The following is a 25,959-nucleotide window of genomic DNA, read 5'->3' as shown; positions in this document are numbered from 1 at the left end:
GTATTCCTATCAAGACAGCAGTAAACATGGAGGGAATTGAGATTGCATTAACTGTTATGAATGTTTTAAACAAGTGTTTTTAAAAAAAGGAAATGAAGGTATGGTTCTTTCTGCATTGAAATAAACAAAAGCCCAAGCCACAGTTGGAGAGTTCATGGTACACCGCAGAGTAGTGGGAAGCAAATCTATAGTTGATTAAGCATTAGTGCTCAACTAAATAGTCATTTAGAAAGATTTTCGGGTAATTGTCAAAATATGGTTCTTAAAAGCATAAGACAATATACTTACTAACATTTTCCCAGGAGTCAGGAGGAGCACGCAGGACATGTGTAGCAGGTATTACAGAGATTACTTGTAAATGAAGGATGAGTTGGTCTCCTACGAGCTGCCATCTGTCCACTCCCGGGAGGCTCCTGTTTCCCTCTACTCTTCCACCCTCCCAACATTTTCACAGGAGACACCCAAACTCATGCAGCTTGGCTGCACCAGACTCACCCCTGAGGAGAGACAGCGGTGGCGCCACGGCCAACCTCTGCCTGTATTGTGGCCAGGCCAGCCACTTTGTTTCCTGCTGCCCAGCAAAAGACAGTGTACCTCCGCACTGTCCCCTCAATGACCCCTGTTCCAGTCCAAACTCCTCCTCCTGGAGGGCGCTCACACTCTGGCTATGTTCATTGACTCTAGGACCAATGCCAGCATCATGGATGAAGAGCCAGCTGGGAATTTATCTGGTCCCCCTCTCCAGACCCATTTCAGCCAGTGTACTCGACAGCTATCTACTAGGAACTGTTACCCATCAGACTTCGCCAGTTCATGTCCTGCTGTCCAGTTATTATCATGAGACCATCCTGTTTCACATCCTGAAGTCACCACACATTCCTTTCATCCTGGGGTATTCCCTGGTTACGACCACGTAACCCTCACATAGATTTAACTATGGAGGTCATACTGGGATGGGGTGCCTCATGCTACCAGCTCTGTCTCAAGAACAGCACAGCCCCTTACTGTGCCCTCACCCCGAGCTTCACTCCTGATCTGACCAGGGGGCCACCATCTTCACTAAGCTCAACCTCCGCAAAGCCTACCATCTGGTGTGGATGCGGGAGGGGGATGAGTGGAACACCCCTAATGGGTGGAAGGCCTATTGGGCTTCTGCTGACTGGTTTCACGATAGTCTGTAAAGGCAGGTACTGATTTTCAATGATGTAGTACTGTTGGTCTCTTTCCCTCTTGATTACCTGGTGATACATGTAGGGGCTGCTGCTCCAGATCACATACAGACCAAGCCATACATCCACATAAATTCCTTGGAGGGATTCAACATACTTTGGGCCTCATCTCAGCTGTAACTGTTTCCCTTTCACTTGAAGGTAAACTTTGTTCAGTATCCTGGCAGATGACCCAAGATACGTGGGTTCTGGTTGGTGTTTTTGCATAGGCAGGTACGGTCAGCGCTTCTGTGAAGCATTTCCATCTACTACTTCTGATAAATGGGTCTGTTGTCCAGGGACTAATGAGTCAGGTTCCCTTGTATATTCCCAATTGCTACAAAAATAATTGCTGTGCCAAAATTTTAACCCTTAACACCAAATCTTGTGTCAGATGATGTAATTGCAGTATATATCGTTTGGGAGTCCCAGTAATGGAGTTCCGGTTCGTGTGCAAACTTCATTACAGCATTTAGGATAAATAAAATCATTTAGCATAAATCTCAACTGGCGGCTTTCTTTTTTGTTGCACTGATGATCGAGGTAGTGAGCTCCTGGACAGTCTATGGCGGTACTTGGTGGCGTCGGAACTTCCCATAGGTGCTCAATTGGATTTAGGTGAGGGGAACACGAAAGCCAGTCAATGCCATCAATGCCTTCATCATACAGAAACTCCTTGCACACTCTGGCCATATGAGGCCGGGCATTGTTCAGCACCAGGAGGAATCCAGTGCCCACAGCACCAGCATAAGGTCTGACAGGATTTCATCTTGGTACCTAACAGCGGTAAAGGTACCATTGGCTATGACGTGGAGGTCTGTGCGACCCTCCAAGGATATGCCTCTCCAGACCATCACTGACCCACCACCGAACCGGTCATGCTGTATGATGTTACAGGCAGCATAACATTCACCATAGTGTCTCCAGACTCTTTGACGCCTGTCACATGTGCTCAGTGTGAACCTGCTGCGCTCTGGCAAATGCCAATCAAATTGCGTGATGCTGGGCTGTGAGTACAGGTCCCACTAGAGGACTTCGGGCCCTCATGCCAGCCTCATGGAGTCTGTTTCTGACAGTTTGGTCAGAAACATGCACACCAGTAGCCTGTTGGAGGTCATTTTGTAGGGCTCTGGCAGTGCTCCTCCTGTTCCACCTCACACAAAGGAGCAGATACTGTTCCTGCTGCTGGGTTGATACCCTTCTATGGCCCTGAACAACTCTCCTTGTGTAATGGTCAAGATTTACTCTTGAGACAGCAAATCTTCTTGCGGCTGCATGTATGGATGTGCCTTCCTGGAGGAGATGGACTACCTGTGCAGCCTGACTGAGCCGCAGGTTCCGCCTAATGCTACCAGTAGTGACAAGGACACTAACAGAATTCAAGACTAGAGAAGAAGTCAGGAAGGATAAGGAGAGAACAATTCTCTGTGGCCACCACATGCAAAACCATTCCCTTTTTGGAGGTTGTATTGTATTTGGCTCTCCATTGCATGTGTTCTCACTTTCATTTGCACCAAAGCAGGTTTAATTGAGTCACAATCACTTGTTCTTCTTCCTTCCTTCTGGACAAATTGATATCCCTGAAGCTTAACTTACTTGGTGATATACTGTGATCATTAAGTGTTGCCATTTTTTTTAGCAATGTATATATGTATGTGTTATATATAAATCCCCCTCTCACACCCCAAGGGGTGGTGTGTATCTTTTTCCTCAACCTTGGATCCTGGGGCTTGGGAGTTTAAGGGTTCTGCACTTTATCTTAGCTGTTCCCAGGACTGCACTCTTCTGGACAGAGACCTTAGACGTTGCTCCTGGAATCTGCTGAGGCCATTCTCCCAGTTTGTGGGTCACAATTACCAATGGCACCACTGTTGCCTTTATTCCCCATATCTTCTGTAGCTCCTCTTTATATATATATATATATATATATATATATATATATATATATATATATATATATATAGACACACACACACACACACACACACACACACACATGTATAAATGTGCATAGGATAAATGTGTTACATAAACTTTGTTTCTCACCAGCTGTTTACACCACACACAGTATGGTCCAGATCTGATACAGTCCCCACAGGAGTTGATCACAGACTTCGAGCAAACTTCCCCTTGTTGACACAATCCTGTAAAGAGAAACACAAACTATATACAACACAATCTCTTAAAAAAATTTAAGTCAGTCCATATTCAACTCTTAAATAATGTGCAACACACATAATTCATTTTCATCATGTTTATGTCTACCTTGTACATAAATTATTTAATGTGTTTCATAGGGATGGGCAGGTTAACATTAACATTAACATGTTCTTCAGATATGTCCACAGCTTTGAAGAATCTCCTGGCAGCGTCGAGTGCCAACTTAATCCTTTCTGACTTCCATTTCCTGTTCATGCAGATATTCTGATCAGCTACAGTTCTTTCCTGTGTTGGTTCCTGTTGCACTGCCACCATTTCAGGATTTCTCTCCACTCTCATAGTAGCTTCAGTCTTTGACAAACCCTTGTCTGGTCTGATCATACTCACTTTCATTTTCTCACTTCTTTTTCAACAGTCTGCTGACACTACATGGTGATTTCCCTTGCAGTGCGGGCATTTTGTTTGCTCTGCATTGCATTCCTACACATTGCAGAAATCTTTCCCACCTTTTCCCATCTTCTGATTCCTCTTGTGTCTACATGTCTATTCCTGACAGCAGAAGCATCTGAGATTGCCTCTCTCATATGGCCTCCCTTTGTAACATACATACTCAAGGTACACTCTTCCTGGCAACTCACCTCCAAAAGTCAAGCACTCCAAATTAATGTCCTCCTTCACCTCTTCTCTGAATCTTGTCAGTCTTCTTGCTTCACACACACGTTGAAAATGACTTGGCCTCTACTGACATTGGCACACCACTTACCACTCTTTCTTCCCTGCTCCAGATCCAACTGACATTTCACACAGTTACAGTATACTCTCCAAATGCACTAATCTTTAGGGCTCTATCTCCACTTGCAGATCCTTGAAGATTCCATCAGTGACTGCTCCCCACCAGAAAAACGTCTTCTTTGCTCATGAACTGACTGAAATCACTAGAATACTTCTGTACCTCTGTGAGGCCTATGTCATCCAGCTCCCTGCTGCTCTGCTGGACCTTGCTATGCTCCAGCCATCTGACCAGTCAGCTAGCATGAAACCAGCCATTTCCCTGCCCAAACTTGTCCTTGAGCCATCTCCTGGGAAGACTTCCAGAAGGAGTCTTGGTCTGACTGTTTTATTTTGGTTTATAATTGTATTTCAGCTCCTTAAATAACAAAATGATGTTGTATATATTTGGTACAGTGTGCCTCAAAGATATATATCTGTATCTCTTTATGCCACCTGTATGTTTGTTACTATGAGGCTTTAAGATTTGTAAAAAAAAATATGTAATGTTAACTTTTTAAAACTTACCATTTCTTCTCATCAGCAAGAGCAGAACAAACAGTAAACACAGACCCATGTCCTGATGACAAAAAACACATGTTTTTTAGATAATTTAGTTATTTTTGATAGATAAGAATTAAAATCATGAGATTTACAAGTAAGAATAAAGTACAACAAGGATCCCTTAAAATACAAATTCTTAATTACTAATTTATCCTTGAAAACATGAAATCCCTTAAGGTTGTTTGGTATTTCAAAATGTATACATTATTTACTTTTTAATCAGGGGGGATCAATAAAGGATCTTATCTTTTGTTATAAACAGTACCTTTAAGGGACTGCTGCTCGCACTGTCAAAAAAGTTTTTACATTCAAAGTCAATGCACATATTCATGAAAGTCATAAGAAAATGTGCAACTTCCTTATCAACCAACTGCCATAGATAGGCGGGATAACACATACGCACTGCACTGCACTGCAACTGTGGTTGCAGGTGCCGCAGTAACACTGCACTGTGCCATCTTATAGACATCTCTAAAGTATCCTAAAGCCTGCTGCCAGGGCACTGAATGACTTTACACTGTCTATATCACCAAACTTTATATTGATGGAAAGAGTTGTGGCAAAGGACTGATACATTCAGGTTATCAATACTGGTGCTCCCCAGGGATGCGTCAGCTCTCCTATTCTCTTCACGAGATTGCAGGAATCACCATTCTAACAACTGCATTTTTAAGTTCTCCGATGACACGGCCATACTGAGTCTACTGTCAGTGGACTCAGATATTGCTGTGTACAAGTCAGAGATAGAAAGCTGTGTGCAGTGGTGTGAGGAAAATAATCTGGTTTTAAATGTCAAAAAAATGAAAGAAATGGTGTTCGATCCCAGGTCCATTGGTGATCATAGTGCTGTGTTTATGAATGGGGAGAGAGTTGAGCAGGTTACAGTACACAAGTATTTAGGTATTCATTTTGACTCCCAGTTACATTGGGCTTATCACGTTGATTATGTTTGTTCAAGAGTCAGTCGACGTCTGTATTTTCTGCGCAGGCTCAAGGTCCATGGTGTAGATAAAAATCTATTTTTATTGTTTTATAGAGCAGCCATTGAAACCATCATCCGCTATGGAATGTCAACATGGTTTGGTAACCTGTCCGTCAAATTTAGATCACAACTCCAAAACCTGATCAAAAGGGCAGGTAAAATAATTGGCATGCTGCCCCCATCTTCTCTACAGGAGATATTTGAACAGACAGTTATGAAACAAGGTCAAAAAATCACCACAGATCCGAACCACACCCTCTACAAAGAGTATGAACTGATGCCTTCAGCCAGAAGGTACAGGATACCAAACTGTAAGTTGAACAGGTACAAATTCTCGTTTATCCCACCATCAGTCAAGCTACTTAACAGCAGGAAATGAAGTGGATGTGTGTTAGTGCACTGCTGTGAGAAGAGGGGAATGTGCAATAATGTGGCATAGGCCATTGCTGCTGTGGTTAATTTCTTTATAGGGCATTGTGAAATCATTTCATTTATTTCAGGATATAGTGTAAACATTTTGTTTGAATTTATTTATCAAGAGCAGTGTGCAATATGGATTGGGGGTAATGTGTGAATTGTGTGTTGTATGACAATTGTGGTTTGATTGTATATGTGGGGCATGGATCTGGGTTGGCTGTGTGGCTGTGGCGCCTTGAGTCTCTTTTTTGTCCAAGATGAATTTCTCCCAAGGGAGACAATAAAGATTTATCTTATCTTATCTTATAAAAAACCCTTGAAATGCCCTTGAAATGGAGAAAATGCAGTGAAGTTCCATATAGGTTGTCCAGTATGCTAGAAAATTAGTTGGCCTCTAAATGCCTCTAAATGGTTAAATAGTTAATAGATTTTATTGTGGAGGTGGAATAGTTATACTTTAAATGAGTCATACAATGTAACTATTTTAATCGTCACCAGGGTTTACACTGTTTCGCCATAAATTCATCAGGATTTTCTGTGTGCTCATACCACATCTATTCACATCTACTGCCCCTGCCTCTACGACATCCACCACTAAGTGGCGGTGTCCATGTGGCCTACCATTGCAGAGACCAGAGGCCTGTACCATAAAGCTGGATTACGGCTTAGCGAGATAACTTCAGGCTTAACCCTGGCTTTTCGGTACCATAAAGGTGGCTTACTTTCTATCGGACTACGTTACCGTGGTAACCTATGCTGAACACCTAACCTGCTCTGGAGCAGGATAAGTTCAGGATAAGAGCTCAGCAGGTATAAAAGCCCCACCTACTGACCAATCAGTTCTCTTGGAAAATGGCCTGTCCGTTTTATGAAAACCCGGTGGATCTTGGTGCACAGCTTGTGCGAAGAGCACTCCGGCGCAAGAGAATATTTAGAGATCGCTGTAATCCGTTCGAATTGTCTGAACAATCACTGTGCGAAAGGTACAGGTTTTCGGGAGAGGGGTTACAATACATCTGTCAGCTGCTGGAGCCTTACATCAATAATGTAACGCACCGCAACCACGCGCTGACAGTCCCGCAGACAGTGTGCATTGCACTGAGGTTTTTTGCCACAGGTAATATATTTCTTAGTGATGTTTGTAATTATTATGATGTCTTTAAATCCCTTGTTGGATGGGTTACAAGCAAGCCACAGATAAAATGCCATTAATCAATTATTTGTTTAAGTAAATCATGGATTGATTGATTCATTCATAGGTACTTTTATGTATTCTGTTGGCGATGCCGAAAACCTCGGGAAAAACACAGTATGTAGAGCTGTTTCCTGGCCACCTGCCCACGTAATGCATCAAAGAGGGCTTTTATGACATCGCAGGTAAGCAAGGTTGATGTGTAATTTGCATAATGTAGACTAAGCCCTGGGATGTTTGCCGTTGTATATTGTATTGTATATAGCCTCCAACATGTAGGCCTACATATACATATGCTACATGTATAAGATATAGTAAGCGTACTGACCACTTTGAAGTATATTTTTATACTTATATTTGATTTGCTCCCATGTTCTCTTTGCTCCACTCGGGTTGCATCTGAAATAATAAGGCTACAATCACATGCCATAACGAAAAATGTCATACACACATACATTTATGGAACACACAAATGTTACTGTAGTCAGATATACAAGTGCAGTCATAGTGGGGAAGTAATATTATAATGGCACTAACTTACGCATTGACACAGTCGGCGATTTTTTGCCAGCAATCCTTGCGCCGTTTGGCAGCTGCAACTGTGTTGCTTTTTGCCTGGATTATTGATTTGCATTCCTCGTATTTATTAATTATTATTGTTTGCTCCTCCGTAGTGAAATATGTGGCTCGGGCTGATTTTTCCATGTTTGCGATTGGTTGCATGCAGCAAACTCCGCCCTTTTTATGTGAGCACGCACAGATCTAGATTGGACAAGCCTGAATTGAATTAGTGAGTTTATAACCGGCTTTATGGTACCGAAAATCCGGAGGGCGGATGTCTCATTAAGTGAAGCCCGATAAGTAAGAGGAAGCCCGGCTAGGTTAATCAAGCTTTATGGTACAGGCCTCAGGTTTCACCTACACAGAAGCTTGTTTCCCAGATTGGCCTGTCTGACATACAACAGATTTTCTACCCAAGAAGTAACAACATAAATTTCTCAGTAGCATGACGTTGTTATAGAGCTTTGAAACCAGCACAGGGAGTAAGTTGCGGTACATGTGTGAGTCAAAAAAGCAATGGACATGGGAGAGGGGAGACTGCAATTTGTTTCACATTAACTGTAAACAATAAATGTTGGCTTCTTTTAACCTGACCTTAACCAAGTGGCTATTTCAGTCAAAATTGTCACATTTCTGTTTCTCTTCAATAAAATCTCAGAGAGACATGAGCATGGTTTCTGTACATAAATGTCATTTATACATCTTGCCCTATGCAGACTGCTAGGGAATGAGCAGTATGATGTATCTGGACTGACAGCACGATTGACCTGCCCATAAGCAGTGGATTGTGAATCAGTATTGTACTTTGTCTTCATCCTATAAAACAGTTTTGTTAGATGCCCATTCATATTCTCAATGGAGCCTTTTTTATATTTCTTGAGATTTTCCAGTTGTTAACTTTGTAGTGCAAGAACCAAGACATCATCAGTCAATGGTTTCCCACCTGCCAACTGTGCATGAAACTGAATACAGTTCTCTGGTGGGCGACATGGAACGTACCGCAGTTTTTGGTTTATTTATGCTTCAATCTGGACAACTCACCTTGCTTTGATCAACAATTATATTTATTACTATGACTTATTATGACTAATATTAGTGATGCTACACAAGGTAGAATAATTCTTATATAATATATAATGTTAGGTCAAAAATGTCAAATGAAAGCCTTAACTATGAAAAGTCCAAAAGACTGATCTGTATAGGACAGCATAGACAACAATGTCACTCACTGTGGCTGCATTTAGGTGTGTCCATATTCAGACACACTAAAATGCTAACCAGCAAACAGAATTCAGTAATTTTCTATAAGAGTTGTTTATTAGTTGTAAACTTGTAAAAATGGGTGCACATTGACGATTTGACAACACTCATCTAAAAAAAATGACTTAATCAATAAATGATCAGTGACTCACTGATGTAACAAAAAAAAAAAAAAAAAAACATTTAAGGTTAAAATATCAAAGGTCCTTGGAGCATCATGGGACTGCATGTGAGAATGATGGTCACCCCAATGATATGTATGAAACATCCACCCACTCCCAAGTGTAATACTGAATATGAATACAAGGTTTCCTGTACACAGAGCCCTGTGCTGCACTCAACACTGTTGACACCATATAAGGCAGATGAGAACAGTGATGTGTTGCATCATCAGTACATTTCCTCTTTGTGAGTCAGGCTGAAGAAGCACTCACAAGAAAGCGGAATACATCTATCTTGTATATATAGATAATTGTGTCATAATCATACTGCTGCTACTGCTGCATCACTGACTACAGTACACAACACTAGCCTCAATTACACATTTTCAAATGAGATTTTAGATGGACAGATGTTGGGGTGGCAGTTGGTTGATAATTGTGGATATTGTACTTAAACCCTTACTGTACAAAATGTAGCATAAAACAGAGCTATGGCTTCAGAATGATCAAATATGAATCAGCACATATATGAAACAGTCTGTATACAGTTTAGATTTATTTCAGTTACTGCATCTAGTCATTCATACTATGCACTTGTTGTACAACTCTATCTTAAAGGAATAATAATATATTTTGTTTGTAAGACACCATCTGACCATAAAATATAGCTGCAGTGCTGAAAAGAATTAAGACACATTAAAATGAAACAATGTAACTTTTAAATTACATACCTTACATTCATTCTCATAAAAAGCAAAAGTTAGATTTCTGAGCAATATAATGTACCACACCCTTCCAAACTTCCATTTCGGCCCATTGGTCTAAGTGTTAGGGTATGATCATGACCATGTGTGTGTGCATGCACATTCAACTTATTGATAGGTGCACACTGTAGCTATAGCATTACTATAGCATTGCACACAATGAGAACAGTAGCAGGCCCCCCTTAAACAGCATTAAGCACATCCAACAGCATTTTGCAGAATTATACACTCCCATCGGCAGTATTTCCAGTTGTCACATTTCATCATTTTCACTTATAAAATAACTCTTATCCTTAGCTCTTTAAACTGAATAAGTAAGTAATCTAATTCTGTGTTTATCTCCTGAGATTCTGACATGCTCGGTGTGTCAGTCATTGTGTTGCAGTCTGAAATTATTAATCAATATCAAAGAGGAATCCAAACACATTCTTTAATTCCTGCATTTAACTACTTAACTATAAAGCAAAGCTATGTATGTATGTATGTATGTATGTATGTATGTATGTATGTATGTATGTATGTATGTATGTATGTATGTATGTATGTATGTATGTTCTTCCCATATCTTGAGAAATTCTCAACGGATCTATTTCACATTTGGTGGGTGTACTGCTAAGGACCAAACTTAATATTGAGGAACAAGTGAACACCACTCTGTTCAATGTCAGTGGCAGAACGTCAGGGATTTGAAGTTATTGCTAATGCAAACTGAATACTTCCTACAGCTTCACATTATCATTTAACTGGGAAATACACAAATTGACTTTTATTATGAAGTAGTCACAGGAAATGTAATGTATTTGTCAGTGAGATATGTCATAAGTAGTAGTAGCAGTCTTTGTAGATTATCTACAAAGCAAGAGTATGGTCCTTTTGCCCATTTTTTGACAGCAGATCAGATGGAATATTGCAGGGCATAATGTAACAAGAATGAGCATCCACAGTGAGCTGTTAGATGACAAGCTGCAGACGACAGGCTGCACACTTCCAACTTTTTAGCAATCTAATACCTTTGCCCTGCTATCCCTGTGGACAGCTTAGGGTTTAAAAGTTACATCATCATTTTTGCTACTGTTTTCTGTGTGTGGTTTTCAGAAACTTAGAGTGTGTTCAAGTATTCAACATGTCATTTTTTTCCTTAGATATTCAGTGAAACTACACAGATAAAGAAATTATAACGTAACAAAACAACACATAAAAAAGTATTGAATACAGTAAGAAAAAGCACTACATCAGCTGATTTTAATATTAGTTCTGTGATCTGCTGGAGGGTTAGTACTTTTGTAGGGGTTTGCACAGAACCAATAAAAGGCAGATGGTGTCATTATTCTATAGCCATTGCATTGTACAATCAACATTTATAATGATGAGTTAAAGCAAAAACTGTTCTATTTCCTGTTTAGATAAAGATCTTAATACACTGTCCTATGTTGTATATTCTACTCAGTGGAGACAACACTTAATCTTACTAAATAGAGAAGCAGCAGCAAGGTTAGCAAAGATGCAAATGTATTTTGATGCTTTTTTGCTTCATCGTTAATGTGAAAGGTGATTATTGCTGTTAACTACAAAGGAGCACAGAGTAATTAGGTGCTAATTCTCTAATTGAATTTGTGTGTTGTGATGTGTTAGATCTGGTCAAAAATCAGTCAAAACATTTTTTGTTGAGGAACTTAGATCCAAATCATTAATAAATAGCATCATATTTTAGTTACTCTGGAAAAAATAGGTTACTATATGACTAAACATGTCAGACAATTTTGACATTTCTACATATGAGAACGTTCTCAAAGACCATCTATTGGTAGAAAGTGGCTCATTTGTACAGTTAATATGATATGATGCCGGAGGAATTAGTTGTACTTGGCAGTAAAACATCTTTAACTGAAAATGTTTTGAAATGTGTTTATAAATTAAATTCATATAATGTAATCAAACATTTAAACATTAAATTGAAATGTGATTCTTGGTCCCCTTTTGTGAAAATGTATTAGTCAGTAGTTAATTCTGTCAACTTCCTCTCAGAAAACAAGAAGCCTGTCTTCCTCATTTGGCTTCATATGAATGTCCAGACTGTCACAAACCAGTAGAGTAGCTATGTAGACATTTTTTCCATGCAATGGTAGTCTGACTTTTGTGATTTTAGATGACACTTTGAAATAAAATATGATTGTTTGTGATGTGAAATCTTTTATTGTGTCCTTCATGAGACTTCATTTGAACATTATTCGCTGTTTGTGTAAAAATATCAAAAATAAAAGTGAAGAGGGTTGATCAGTTCAAAAAATGTCTTAACTAAAGTAAAATATTAATATAATAATAAAAGCAAAACTTACCGGTAACAGAAATATGCAGCACTCGTCTGTGGTTTACAGCTTGTGTTGAACTCTTTCCGGGTGCAGAGACTCCACCCACATGACAGGAAGCTTGAATCAACTGTGTTCAAGAGAACAACGAGGGTTGTGTCACAGAGTAGGCCACACATCATGATGTTAAAATAAATTGCCATTACACTGCCAGTGGGTTGAAATATCTAACTCTTATATCTGACTTAAGTCACTAAAATAAGGATAGTAGACTTGGTCTGTCCCTGACAACTTGAAATTTGAAAGTAAAAACATTCAAAATCTAAAATCACATAGGAGTAATATATTTGTATTATTATACAGTACATACATATACTATACACATACCATAATACTTGGACACTGTCCTTCTTTCTTAATCTCTACATCATAAACCTGTTTCTGATTTGCACTACTGTTCAAGGCTAATATATATATCGCTCTCTCTGTCCCCCCACCTCTCTACCCCTCTACTCCTCTAACCAACCAGTCAAGGCAGATGACTGCCACTTGCCAAAAAATGCAATATTTAATGAAATTGAAAATGGAATCCGTTAATTTACTTATATGACTAATATTGATCATGCCTCTCCATTACATATGAAATAAGATGAAATACAGTTCCTGAGCCTCAGATTTCCTTCCATTTGCATAGTTAGGCAATATGTAGCTAAACAGGAAAAGGTTGACAATGCCATGTTTGGAGTTTTTAAGTCCTGACAGCTTGAAATTGTGAGAGAAAAAGAATGTCATCTTGCATCCAGTGTGTAAGAAAAGAACAGTACCACAGCCTGTAGTCCACAGGTCCTTTATTCCTACAGCTGTCAGACTGTTTAACACCATCATCATGTAATGTAACTGTTTTGTGTTTGGGCCAAAACCCCGAATAATTGGTTTGGACCCAAGGATGCAGACCAGAGAGGAAAGATAATAAACAAGATTTATTTCTATAAATAATGTGGCAAACAGAAGCGCACTCAAAAGGAGTGGAGGGAAATAAAGAAAAGTGCACTCCAAAAGGGAGTGGTGAAAAATAAAGGAAGCTCTGTTGAAAAGGGTCAGAGGCAAGGCACATGCTTACACAGCAGGCAGGCAACCGAAACACATAAGCACACTATAAGTGGCAGCTTAGGAAAATACATTAGCAAACTCACAAGGAGAGGAGATGTAGCAAGTAGGAATCAAGACAGCCCCAAGAATTCAGGACAATCCTGCAACAGGTAAGAGAGAGCTCTCCCCTTTTATCATGTCATGCGCATCAGGTGTGCACCTGTGGAGACACAAGACACACCCAGCTAGACAGACAGGGGAAACAGAGAGACAATATATAACACTGGGGGAGAAGGAAAAAGGAAAACACTAGGAATAGACAGGTCTGTAGGATTGTAACAGTACAGTTTGGAAAGCCAAACTGACTGACCTGATTTGTAGAGAGGGCCCTGTGATGATTGGTGGGGCGTTGTTTGACTCGCTGGGGGCATTCAAGAGCCCTGGTGTCCATAGCCCAAATGTCTTTAATCCTCTTCACATACTTGGCCACCGATGGAACGGCAATCTCAGCCTCTTGAGAGGGAAACAGTGGAGAGAGACCACTGGCAGAGGAAGTCAGAGAGTCATGGGTGTACTCAACCCATGGAAGGCAAGAGCTCCACTCCAATGGGTTGTCAATACATAGGCACTGTAACGCCGTTTCCAAATCTTAGTTTGTCCTCTGTCTGCCCGTTAGACTGAGGATGGAAACCAGAAGTAAGGCTGACGGTGCCCCCAAAGCTTTGGCGAATGCTTTCCTTACCTGAGAGATGAACTGGGGCCCTCAGTCAGAGACAATATCATGGGGAATACCATGTAGTCTGATGACATGGAGTGTGGTAAGTTCAGCCATTTCCAGAGCCAAGGGCAGCTTATGTAGAGGGACATATTAAGCACCTTTAGAGAACAGTCAACTACAGTGAGGATGGTGGTTTTCCTTGGGAAGGTGTCAATCCAGTGACAAAGTTGAGTGTCATATGAGACCAGGGTCTCCCAGGTATGGGCAGTGCGAGGAGGACACCGGCTTTAGGAGAGGCTTTGCTGCGAGTGCAGGTGGTACAGGAAGCAACATACTTGCAAGCATCAGCCTCTGGTGATGGCCACCAGAAGTGCCGCCTAAGCAGCGAGATGGTATGGTTGGTTCCAGCATGGCAGGTGAGGCGGTTAGCATGGGTCCAGTTCAGCACATGTGAACGAGCAGTGTTTGGTGCGAACAGTCTGTCTTTGGGTCCATTACCTGGATCCAAATGATGCTGCTGGGCCTCCCTAATCACCCCTCGATCTCCCGAGAGAGCTGCATTGACTCAATCTTGGGAATGATGGTTCTAGGTTGGGCCTCAGAGTCTGGAGAACAAATTGCGGGACAGTGCGACAGGCTTGGTATTCCTGGACTGTAGGTGAGTGAAAAGTTAAAACTGCCCACAATGCCCACCAGGCCTGGCGAGAGTTCAGTCTTTTGGCCAATTTGATATAGTTTTTGTGGTCAGTCCACAGTACAAATGGCTGCTCACCTCCCTCAAGCCAGTGTCTCCATTTCTCCAGTGCTCGCTTAGCGGCCAGCAATTCCTGATTACCGACGTCATAGTTCTGCTCAGCTTTGGAGAGACGGCATGAGAAAAATGCACAAGGGTGCAAACAGTTATCTGGATCCCCACACTAGGAAAGTAGAGCTAACCCAGTATCAGATGCATCCACCTCCACTATGCATGCTTTGGCTGGGTTAGACTGAACCAGAATGGGTGCTGATGTAAACAGCTCCTTGAGTTTCTTAAAGACCCTGTCAGCCTCCATTGACCAGCTAAACTTCACTTTGGAAGAAGTCAGCTTGGTTAATGAGATGTCTGTGGGAAATTCTCCTTGTTGCTCCTTGAGAGTTGCTAATTCTCTGAAGAATTATAGACTTGGTGTGATGAATCAGGTCTCTTTAATACATGCAGCATGGAGGGAAGACTCATGCAGAGTGTTCTCCAAAGATCTCCACAATGTCTTGGCTTTTATACTGTCCAGCAACAAAAGGACAACTGGTTGTGACATGTACCTGATAATGGTAAATCTTTCCTTCAAAAACAATGACCATTTGGGGGAGTGCATTCATCCTGTTTCCCAGGGTTCATACTACACCATAAATTCCTCAGGTACACCTGAATTTTCCCCCTTCATCCTGTTTCCCTCACCTTTCTCACCTTAGTGAGAAAGGGCCACAAAAACTTTTGCAATTGATAGACTGATTCCTAGGATAAGTAAGTCATCTAATTCCTGCATTCCTTGTTTTTTGACAAAGGGCTTTATTTTCATCCCTGCCCCTGGCGGGGCACAGGGTGCACACCCCGCGCAGTGGTATTTTCATGCAGCATAGGCAAGCGCGCGGTGCACTTAGTATTTTGGTTAACCGAGGCGCACAGAGGTACGCCAGGATGGGCGTTGTGGCGCAGTAGGGGGAGGTGTCGGCATAATCCGCTGGCGGATTTGGATTTTCGGTCCATTTCGGTCCACGCCAGTGGCGCAAAAGTGTGCTGAAAGCTCGCCACCCCAGACGTGGTCAACTCTGTGCGCCAGCGGCGCACCACTGGGCATGTAGATTTTCATAATCCAGCGGAGTCGTGCGCCCCCGTTACCAATACAGATGGAGCGGCCTCGAAATTCCCCCAATTTCATGCTGGGGCCCTGGTGGGTCCATGACCGGTCCCTGCTCTGCAGTAGGCGGGTTCGTGACTGTAATGAGATCCCCTGCGATGACGTCATCGGCGCGGGGCCTACTCGTAACGCCCCTAAGCTCCATTTGTGGAAACTACCTGCACTCGCTAGATCAGTCCACCAGGAGGAGCAGTCATTATTACCGTGTCAGCTTTGCTGAGTCGTTCATTAGATCTGCACATAGCCTCCACTGCTGTAAGAAAAACTGCTTGTCTAGTAGAGCACCCTGTGCAGTTTTTTAAATATAATTATGCTCAATCATCCACATTATTGTAGTGCTCGTTCACAAACTTCTTGGATCTGCTCATCTGCCCATCCTGCCTTTTCCTCCACATCTCTCTCCACCTTTGGAGAGGCTCCCAGCGCATCTCCGCGTGCCGAGTGATTTGTGCCCAGAAAATTAATCGTGAATAACAGAAGTTGTGTGTCGCGTTTTTCTAGCATTCTGAACTGCTAAACAGTTAAATGTTTAATACTCTGCCTGATTCGCGGAGCCACTCTGCTTTTCAGTTGGTGGGTTTCCTGTTTGTAGCGCATTTTAGATTTGCGGGTCGCTATTTGATGTGGTTACCAGCAATACGCAGAGTCCTGTATGTGTGTGTACTGTATATTACTGGACAGAAATCATTTACAGTGCGCTGAAGAGGGAGGGACGGGAGGATGAAATGCCAATTTCAGCCTGTGATCTGTTAATGTCTGACTGAACAGCCTCATGGAAGTGATATTTTACAGTTCTACATATTTTAATCTAACGAAATTCATTAAAACAAGTCACTTGGTGCTTTCAAAGTCATGTCATTGAGCTGAAAGGTTCCAGATTTCGTTCGCCTTCACAGGCGGCTGCGGAGCACCGCAGACGGCTCGCACTGCGCACTGCGATGTTCAACATCATAGGCTTAATATACTGTAGTTAATTATCACTGATCTTTTTCATCACTCTGTCTGTGTGACTGTCTGTGTCCTCCTCTCTGTGTCTCTTTTTTCAGACTGTTCACGCGATGAATATAAACAGTAACTATTAAAAAAAGTTATAGTCGCGGGTAAACATAGTGCTCAGAAGCGCACCAAAAATGCATTTTTTACGTCAGGCGTTGTGCACGCGTGTTTGATATTAATATTGTGCCGCTGCACCTCAAATAAATGTTTTTTTGGGAAACGGAAATGTTCAACATGACTTCATCATGTTAGACCAGGCAGACAGGTTCTTACTACAACATCAACTCTCTCTCCGCAGCCAGCGAGCCTCATCCCCCGCACGGACACCTACATTCAATCATGAATAATCCTAATGGGCCAGTCAGACCCATGAAAAAAAACAATGTTGTGGGGCATAAAGGGCCAATGGGCCAATGTAGATGGGCCAATCTACTTGTTTTTATTGGCCAATCAGTTAACACACACACATGAAAACGGCCAAGAAACAGTGAAATCAGTATCATGAGTATTTCTCAGATGATGATTTCTGTATCTATCTAATCCGTGGCATGCAATATTTCACCCCGATTTTGGATAAAGTATAAATCCAATTGTTTCATTGTTTCAGCTGTCGTGGCCAAATCTCGTTAACTTATTAAGCTCTTCCGCACAGTGTGGCATCTATTTTAATTATTAGAGAGCTGCTCTAATGGCCACTGATAGACAGTCCATCCTATTCTAAAAACTGTTGGTGGTTTGTGAACTTCACTGCATTTGTGCATTTGAAGCGATTAACTCCCGGCACATTTCAGAGCTGAGTAAACCTGTAGTTTCACTGACACATCGCGCATCATCACCACGGGCGTCATGATGTTCTCCTGTCTGTCACTCTGTCAGGCATGTGTAGTGTCGAGCCGGCCGCGTTGTTGGCTGAAAAGTCATTATTTGCATTACAGTGTATCCTTTGTTCTAACTCAATGGATGGTCGCCAGCCAAACAGGCTCCCAGCCCCCACTGTCCCACAGACTAGCTATGGCCAGTAAAATAGGTGGAGGGCTGAGGGGAGCGCGTACCCCCAGTAATTAAAAATCAATTTGTGCCACAGATATTAATATTGTGTCGCTGGCTACTTTATAGACTTCACTAAATGTTTCCATTACACTTAATTACATTTATGGATAAGCCAACTTTCCCACCTCCCTCATGCATCAAAATGTATATTATCAGTCCGACCAGGAAATCTTGCGATCGCAAAAATTAGCGCATATTCAACCAATACTAATATGATTGTCTACTGGCCGCTTGCTGGTCTATTTTTGCCGAGAGCCGCGCGCCTGTTGCAGTAAACACAGGCAAGCCCTGGAATCTCCAGATGATGCGCTCTGCTCCTGCAGCTCTGTCTCTGTTCCAGCGCATGTAAAGTAAAATTAGGTCATCATTTTTGTTGATAATTATCAAAAGCAAACTCTATGTAAACAGATGGAGCCTGTTTATTCTTGGAGTCACAGGCTGTTTTGTAAAGCTACATCACTTTTATGACTCAGGAATGATTTTGTAACTTTTTTTTTTTCAAAGAAGATAACATGCAGCAAAGGGCTGAATGACAGAATCGAACCCATAGCCGCTGCAGAGAGCTTCATACATAGGGCGGAGGCACTACCAACTGCGCCAAATCTCCGCCACATGATTTCGTAATTTTGAGCTGATGCTTCTCATTCTCAAGTTAAAACTGTGGTTTTTTTTTAAGATGGGAACTGAATCTTTTTGACTGTTTCTGTAATGTGAAGTATGGTTATTATCATATAGGAAGTGATTATATACAACTTTTTTACATGAGTTTGTTTTTTTTTGATTGCAACAATCACAAAAACATTCATACAATATATTGTGAGAGAAAAACTTAGGAATTTTCTGTTTGCAAATCGAAAATATGCATTAAAACAGGCTGATGGAAACACACATTTAAGACTTTTTTAAGACTTTGTGCAAGAAATATTTTTCTAAGTTGATCTAAATAATCAACGTAAAATAGTTGAGTAACTGTGACTACCTAAGTACAAATAAGCCTACTAAAGCAGATGAATGTAGTGGAGTAAAAATCTTTGCCCTTGAGATGTGTTCCTGTGAGGGACACGCCATCTCCTGGTGACACCCTGCAATTGAATGAAGAGGCGTGTTTATAGTGGATTCTGGGCACACCCCCAAGAGGAGGGGGGGACTGGTAGCTGGCTGGCAGCCGGCTGGGAGCCGGCTGGGAGCTGGATGGCCTCTGGCCTGAAGGGGAATTTCAAGGCCGCTCCATCTGTACCTCACAGGCAGGTTTCCACAGTGTCTGGCACTGCGATCAATAATAAGCAACAGCCACGATTCAATGCAACTATCTGAGTCAGCGCATACAGTCAGACCTAAATTTATATATTTTGATCAGTATTTCATCTGACCACATCGCAAGTGTTTTCAGCATGCATAATGGTCACTCAACTTGACCGAAGCCGTGGCATCCTACAGAGCATATATACTGCATCTATCTCAGAGCACTCGAGAGACAGAGAGAGACAGACACATGGAAAAAATGTAAGTGATGATCGTTGTCCGCTATTACCCACGTCATTTCATTCCAAATACAAATGTTATCATTGTAATGCTTAACGTTATCTACAAAGATGGAGTACATCATTGCTTTGAGGAGGATGAGGAGGAGTGCAGGTGGGCCACAAGAATAACACCTTCAACACTGTAGGCTACGCAATTTTCTTTTATCATCTACTCTTTTGCATGTCACAGGAACAAATGACATCTGCCAAGGGAGGTCTTCGATGTGGTAGCGCGCATCCCTGGCTGCGCTCTCCCGGTCGCGGTAAGGGTAACAGCGGCTCTGACCTTCTTCGCCACCGGGTCTTTTCAACATACCGTGGCCTCGGTGGTAGGGTTCACTGTCCGCTGTCTGCTCAGCTGTACATGCAGTTTCCTCCAGTCTAGTCTGACATGCAAATGAGCACATAATTTTCCCTGCAACACCTGAGAGCCGGCTGGAAACTACGTGAGGGTTCTTGTTGAAATTTGGATTCCCTGGGGTCCTGGGAGCAATCAACTGCACTCATGTGCAGTTGCGCGCCCCCGAGACCCGAAGCCCACATTTATGTGGGTTGGCACGGGTTGGCACATGACTCGTTCATCCTGGTGAATTCCAGCATCCCTACAGTCTTTCAGGGGGACACCCCTCTGGATGGGTGGCTGCTAGGTGATAACGGCTATCCACTGAAAACGTGGTTGATTCAATTCAATTCAATTTATTTGTATAGCACCAAATCACAACAGAAGTTGTCTCAGGACACTTTCCATATAGAGCTGGTACAGACCAAGCTCTTTTATCTACAGAGAACCAACGATTCCCCCATGATCAAGCACTTGGCGACAGTGGCGAGGAAAAACTTCCTTTTAACAGGCAGAAACCTCGGGCAGAACCAGACTCTGGGTGGGCGGTTGGGTGAGAGAGGGAGAGCAAGAGAGGGAGAGTGAGACAGACACAGAAAGACAGACAGAAAGACAGACAGAGATGCAGTTAGAGAGAGAGAGAGACAGAGAGAGAGAGAGACAGACATGCAATCACAGTACCAGTGACAGTGGATGTAATAATAGCAGTAGCAGTTGCAGTGGATGTCAGGCAGGGCCAAGGCAGGAGACGCAGCTGCAATCCACAATCCAGATTCAGCCACTGTGTAACCTGCAAGACGACAAAGCACAGAGACTCCGGGGAAGGAGCTAAGTTAGTAACACGCCGTGGTAGGACATGAAAGCGTGCAGATGGAGAGGGACAGAAGGACAGAGGAGCTCGGTGTATCTTTGGAGGTCCCCCGACAGTCTAATCCTATAGCAGCATAACTAGGGGCTGGTCCAGGACAAGCCTGAGCCAGCCCTAACTATAAGCTTTATCAAAAAGGAAAGTTTTAAGCCTACTCTTAAATGTAGAGACCGTGTCTGCCTCCCGGACAAAGACTGGAAGATGGTTCCACAGGAGAGGAGCTTGATAGCTAAATGCTCTGACTCCTGTTCTGCTTTTTGAGACTTTAGGAACCATAAGTAGACCTGCATTCTGGGAACGCAGTGTTCGAGTGGGGCAATAAAGTACTATGAGCTCTTTAAGATAAGAAGGTGCCTGGCCATTTATGGCTTTGTAAGTAAGGAGGAGAATTTAAAAAAATATGCCTGATTTTTGCGATATCACGTAGGTGAAAAAAGGCAGTCCTTGAAATTTGTTTTACATGGGAGTGAAAGGACATGTCTTGGTCAAAGATGACTCCCAGATTCTTTACAGTGGTGCTGGAGGCCAGCGCAATGCCATCCATAGCTGCTATTTCATCAGAAAGTGACTTTCTAAGATGTTTAGGGCCTACTACTATAACTTCAGTTTTGTCTGAGTTTAGCATCAGAAAATTGCAGGTCATCCAGGTCTTTATGTCATGAAGACATGCTTGTAGTCTAGTTAACTGACTGGTTTCTTCCGGCTTCATTGATAAATATAGCTGGGTATCATCTGCATATCAATGAAAATTTATTGAGTGCTTCCTGATAATCTTACCTAAAGGAAGCATATATAAGGTGAATAGAATTGGTCCAAGCACAGAACTCTGCGGAACTCCATAGCTGACTTTAGTGAGCACAGAGGAGTCGTCATTAACGCGTACAAACTGAGAGCGATCTGACAAGTAGGATTTAAACCTGCTTAGCGCAGTTCCCTTAATGCCAATGAAGTGTTCCAGTGTCTGCAATAGGATGCCATGGTCAATGGTGTCAAATGCAGCACTAAGATCCAATAAGACTAGTACAGAGACAAATCCTTTATCAGATGCAATTAGAAGGTCATTTGTAACTTTAACCAGTGCTGTCTCTGTGCTATGATGTACTCTAAATCCTGACTGGAAATCCTCAAATAAACTACAGAGTTGATGACGATATATCACACCTTCAACAAGACGGCAGCGTGATTTTAACGGTGTTTTCAGCAGTGCTCGGTCAGTCATCGAACGCACAAAATGTGTCTTCAAAATGTGTTTTAGATGTCTGGGCCGGACGGGTGGTTCATTAACATACAGCCCTCAGAGTGTCGGTGCATTCTTCGCGGCATGTTGCGTTTTACACAACATGGCTGTACGATGTGGATGCACTCCATGGAGAACAGAGAAAAGGCCGAACTGCATGTGCCATGTCAACTGGGAGAGCAGCAGAGCGCACGGGAGAGGAGGGAGCGCCTCGCCGCTCAGCTTTGTCATTAAGTGAGTGTTTGCGGTTACATCAGTTCAAAAAACATCTGACGATCAATAACTTTTCACACTAAACAGATAGACAATATTGAAATAAATTTTCCGAGGCAGTAGATACGGCCACTGTGAGCCTGGACCTCGTCAGTCAGTCTCCTCCTGGGAGAAGTTTGGGCTTCAGACAGTTTCCTGCGCAGGCTCAGTCATCCTCGAAACCTGCCATGCGCCTCACCAGCAGCGTTTTTAAAGGTGAGGTGAGGAGCTGGTGTGATTGGTGAAGATTGGACTCCCTCCTTCCAAGTTGCACCACTGGGTGGGACTGAGATGAGAAGGGGGAGTAGTTGCGCCGGCAGCACAGTGCAGTCTGCACCACCACGCCCCATCTGCGAAGCGGACCTGACTTTGCTTCGGTGGAATTGAAACTAGAGCCCAAAGTGTCAACAGAACATATTTAAGAATTACATTAACATCTCAATTTTGGAAAATCTGTTGTGGCCGTGGTTTAGCAATCTGCTCTGACTGTTCTGTGTATTCTTTCAGGGCTGGAGCAAGGCAGGGGCGGGGCTGATCGTTGCTGGGGTTTGAGCGTCTACCTAACATACCTGTCACTAATTGCCGCTAATCAGGACTCCCCTTCTTAAGCATGCTTCTCCCACACTCTGGTGCCAGATGATACCCGTGCTTACGCTTGTGTCTACGTCTCAGTGCTGATCGCCTGGCCACTGCCTCGTGTTCTCCAGCCGTTTTGCCTTTGTGCACGCTGTGTGACTTTTGTGAGTTTTTGTTCCTGCCTGAGTGCTATCCCTTTGCGGAGATTTCTGTTTTAAGTGTCTGTCGAGTTGTTCTCCAGCGCTTGTGGGTTCTTTTGTGTGCTGTGTGCTTTTTTTTCCCAGCGGAGTTTTTGCCGTCATCCCTGAGTTCTTACCTGAGGCTGTCGAGTTTTCTCCAGCACCTGAGTTTCTTCTCACCAGTGAGTTTTTTCCCCGAGTGGTGATTTTGAGTTTTTTGTGGTGGCTGTTGAGTTTCCCTCCAGCGTTTGTTTTTGGACCTTTTGCCCGTGTGCATTTCTTTAACGGAGTTTTGTGTTTTTTCATTAGAAGCTGTTGAGTGTCCTCCAGCAGAGACTGCCATCTCCGTTCCCGTTTATCGGCGCCCTCAGTTGTTTTCTTCTTTTGTTGTGACTTTGAGAATAAACTGTGATTTCTGCCACTCTGCATCTGAGTCCTGTTTCAGAGTCCGTCACAAAATCATCAATACAGATAACAATGAAAACAAACCATGATTACACAAAGTCATCATTTGATTCACTGTAAGGGTTTCCTGGTGCCCATTCCGACATAGGGTGAAGCCCTGGTTCATCATTATTAATTAGTTCAATGGGTATTTTAACATACAGTGACTTTTTCCTCCTCCAATGACCCCATTTATCCATTTATATATCAGGGCTCACAGACAAGTAAGCACACACGTACAGAAGCATAGCATAATACCAAAGACAATGAAGACAGGAGTAAATACATGAATGACCATGGTACTCTAGGGGCCAAAGTGATCAGTTAACCATTTGTTGAAACTAAAACCTACAGTTCTTTTCTCCTGATCAACTGTTCTATTTTGGCTATTTTGATGTCATCTTCTTCTGGGGTCTCCTGACCCTGCATTGCCACTTCTCCCCTCTGTTTCTTCTTGCGCCCTCGATGATAATAGTCCATTGCCATCCTTTCTGGAGTCTGACTGGTTGTAGGAACAGCTGTCATCTTGCTGCTCAGTTGGAAACCACAGTTGGACTATGACAGTTGTGATGATCAACCACATGATGGAAACTGCAATCAAGATCTTCCACCAGGAACCCTTTCAGCTCCCTGCCAGCTGGGTTGTTTCTTTTTCATCCAAGGCATCGCTGGGGAAAGGTTTGCAAGGATGGATGAATCCACATGTCTCTCCTGGCTATCTGAACAGCAGTTAGAGTGGTCAGCAGCACCTGGTATGGTCCTGTCCACCACAGTTGACGCCAGTGTTTCCTTCTGAGATCCTTCACCAGCACCCACTTTTCAGGTTGGATGTTATGCAGCTTTACCGCTGTAGGCTCAGGAGGGGCAGCTTTCACCTTATGAAAGATAAGCTTCAAGACATGACTAAGTGTACAACAGTATCTTAACATGTCATCATCTGTTCCTGTCAGTCTTAACCTATTTTGCAGGAAAGGGGTCTTGGTCATCTGCATAAGACGCCCAGTAAGTATCTCATAAGGAGAGAGTCCAGTTGTCTTATGTGGGCGGCCTCTCATTAACATTAATGCAAGTGGTAAAACTTCAACCCATGAGAGATTAGTTTTCTGCCATTAACTTTGTCAATTTTGTTTTCAAAGTCTGGTTAGCCCTTTCCACTGCCCCTCCACTAGCTGGGTGGGAGGCACAATGTGTTTTCAAATTTATTTGGAGGCTCTCTGAAGGGCTCTGAATTATGTTAACAAAATGAGACCCTTTGTCACTGGTTAACTTGGATGAAAATCCCCATCATGGGATTACTTCTCTCAACAATGCTTTTGCAACTGAGACAGCTGTAGCATGTTTATATGGGAAACACTAAATCCATTTTGAAAACATGTCAACAATGACAAAGCAAAATTTATAACCCCTGACATGACGGCTGGGCTGACAAGGGCATTGTTTCACCTCTGCCAACATTGCTTGTTTCACAAATTAAACATTTTTTGCAAAAACTTTCAGCAAATGTAGAAAATCCTGGTGCATACCATAATCTATTTACAATATCCATTATCCCCACTTTTGATACATGGTCAGGACCATGTGTCAATTTTGCTAGGAAAGGGAATATGGATTTTGTGAGAACTGGGAGGCCATTAAAGTTTACCCAGACTCTAGTTGGTTCATTACACCCTTTCCTTTTCCATAATGGCTTTTCTCCATTATTAGCTCCTTTTTGAAGCAAAGAGACATTATTCAGAGAAAAAAAAATGTCATGTTGGATAGACATTAAATGCATATTGAGAATCTGTGTAGACTGTGGCGGTCCTTTTCCTAGAATAAAAGTACAGGTGCAAACAATTCAGCTGCCTGAGCCAATCGATCTGAAACTTTCAACTGCATTATATTCCATACATATGGCATAAAAAACACAAGGGGAAACATTAGAGGGGTTCTCATGGCAGAACCTGCTACAAAGAACACACATTCAGGGTTAGACAGGGGTGTGTGTGCAGTGCATCACGTGGTTGTGACACAACGTCAACCACCTGCAGAATGAATGAGAATGAGAATGATGTTCTCCATCTTCAGTTGTAGGAAGCAGAGTTGATGGGTTAAGGACAGTTCAGTGTTTCAAGGTCACATGCAACATTGTCAATAGAAAATTTTGCCAGTACAGTAGTCTTGCTGGTGTTAGGTGAACGGAACATGCACAAGAAGTGGACACATAGCAACAATGTCAGCCTCAGGAGTCCAAGTCAAAAAGTCAGTCATGGTCAAATGTTTTCCCCCATGTGTGATGTCATACAGGGGTTAAGAGATCTCCACAAAATCACAAATCCATGGACGGCAATAGCCTGCTAAGCCCAAAAAGGACATTATTTGCTTTTGTTTGTAGCTTTGGAACATCCAAGCTGGTCTGGATGCAGCCCGGACCTAATTTGAGACCCTCTGGAGTGAAAATATGGCCAAG

The 25,959-nt window shown here is 42.6% G+C and overlaps 1 protein-coding gene across 3 annotated transcripts in view; it reads right to left on the bottom strand.

The window, feature by feature from the left end:
* Positions 1-12,446, bottom strand: part of itgb2 (integrin, beta 2) — a 64,895-nt gene extending 52,449 nt beyond the window's left edge. Inside the window, exons 1-3 of one of the 3 annotated variants that reach the window (XM_070975850.1) lie at positions 12,374-12,446; positions 4,665-4,716; positions 3,255-3,352 (exon numbers count right to left, since the gene is read on the bottom strand). In XM_070975850.1, the coding sequence (XP_070831951.1) occupies positions 3,255-3,352; positions 4,665-4,713 (147 nt within the window). In that variant the 5' untranslated portion in view covers positions 4,714-4,716; positions 12,374-12,446. The remainder of the gene's footprint in view (positions 1-3,254; positions 3,353-4,664; positions 4,717-12,373) is intronic. The other 2 variants (XM_070975851.1, XM_070975852.1) reach the window with 2 other exon arrangements.
* Between the last annotated feature and the right edge of the window lie 13,513 nt (positions 12,447-25,959).

Source organism: Chaetodon trifascialis, chromosome 12, assembly GCF_039877785.1.
Source record: "Chaetodon trifascialis isolate fChaTrf1 chromosome 12, fChaTrf1.hap1, whole genome shotgun sequence".
In the NCBI taxonomy this organism is placed as follows: domain Eukaryota; kingdom Metazoa; phylum Chordata; class Actinopteri; order Chaetodontiformes; family Chaetodontidae; genus Chaetodon; species Chaetodon trifascialis.
The sequence above is the reverse complement of the archived record's forward strand: the minus strand, read 5'-3'. Positions and strand labels throughout refer to the sequence as shown.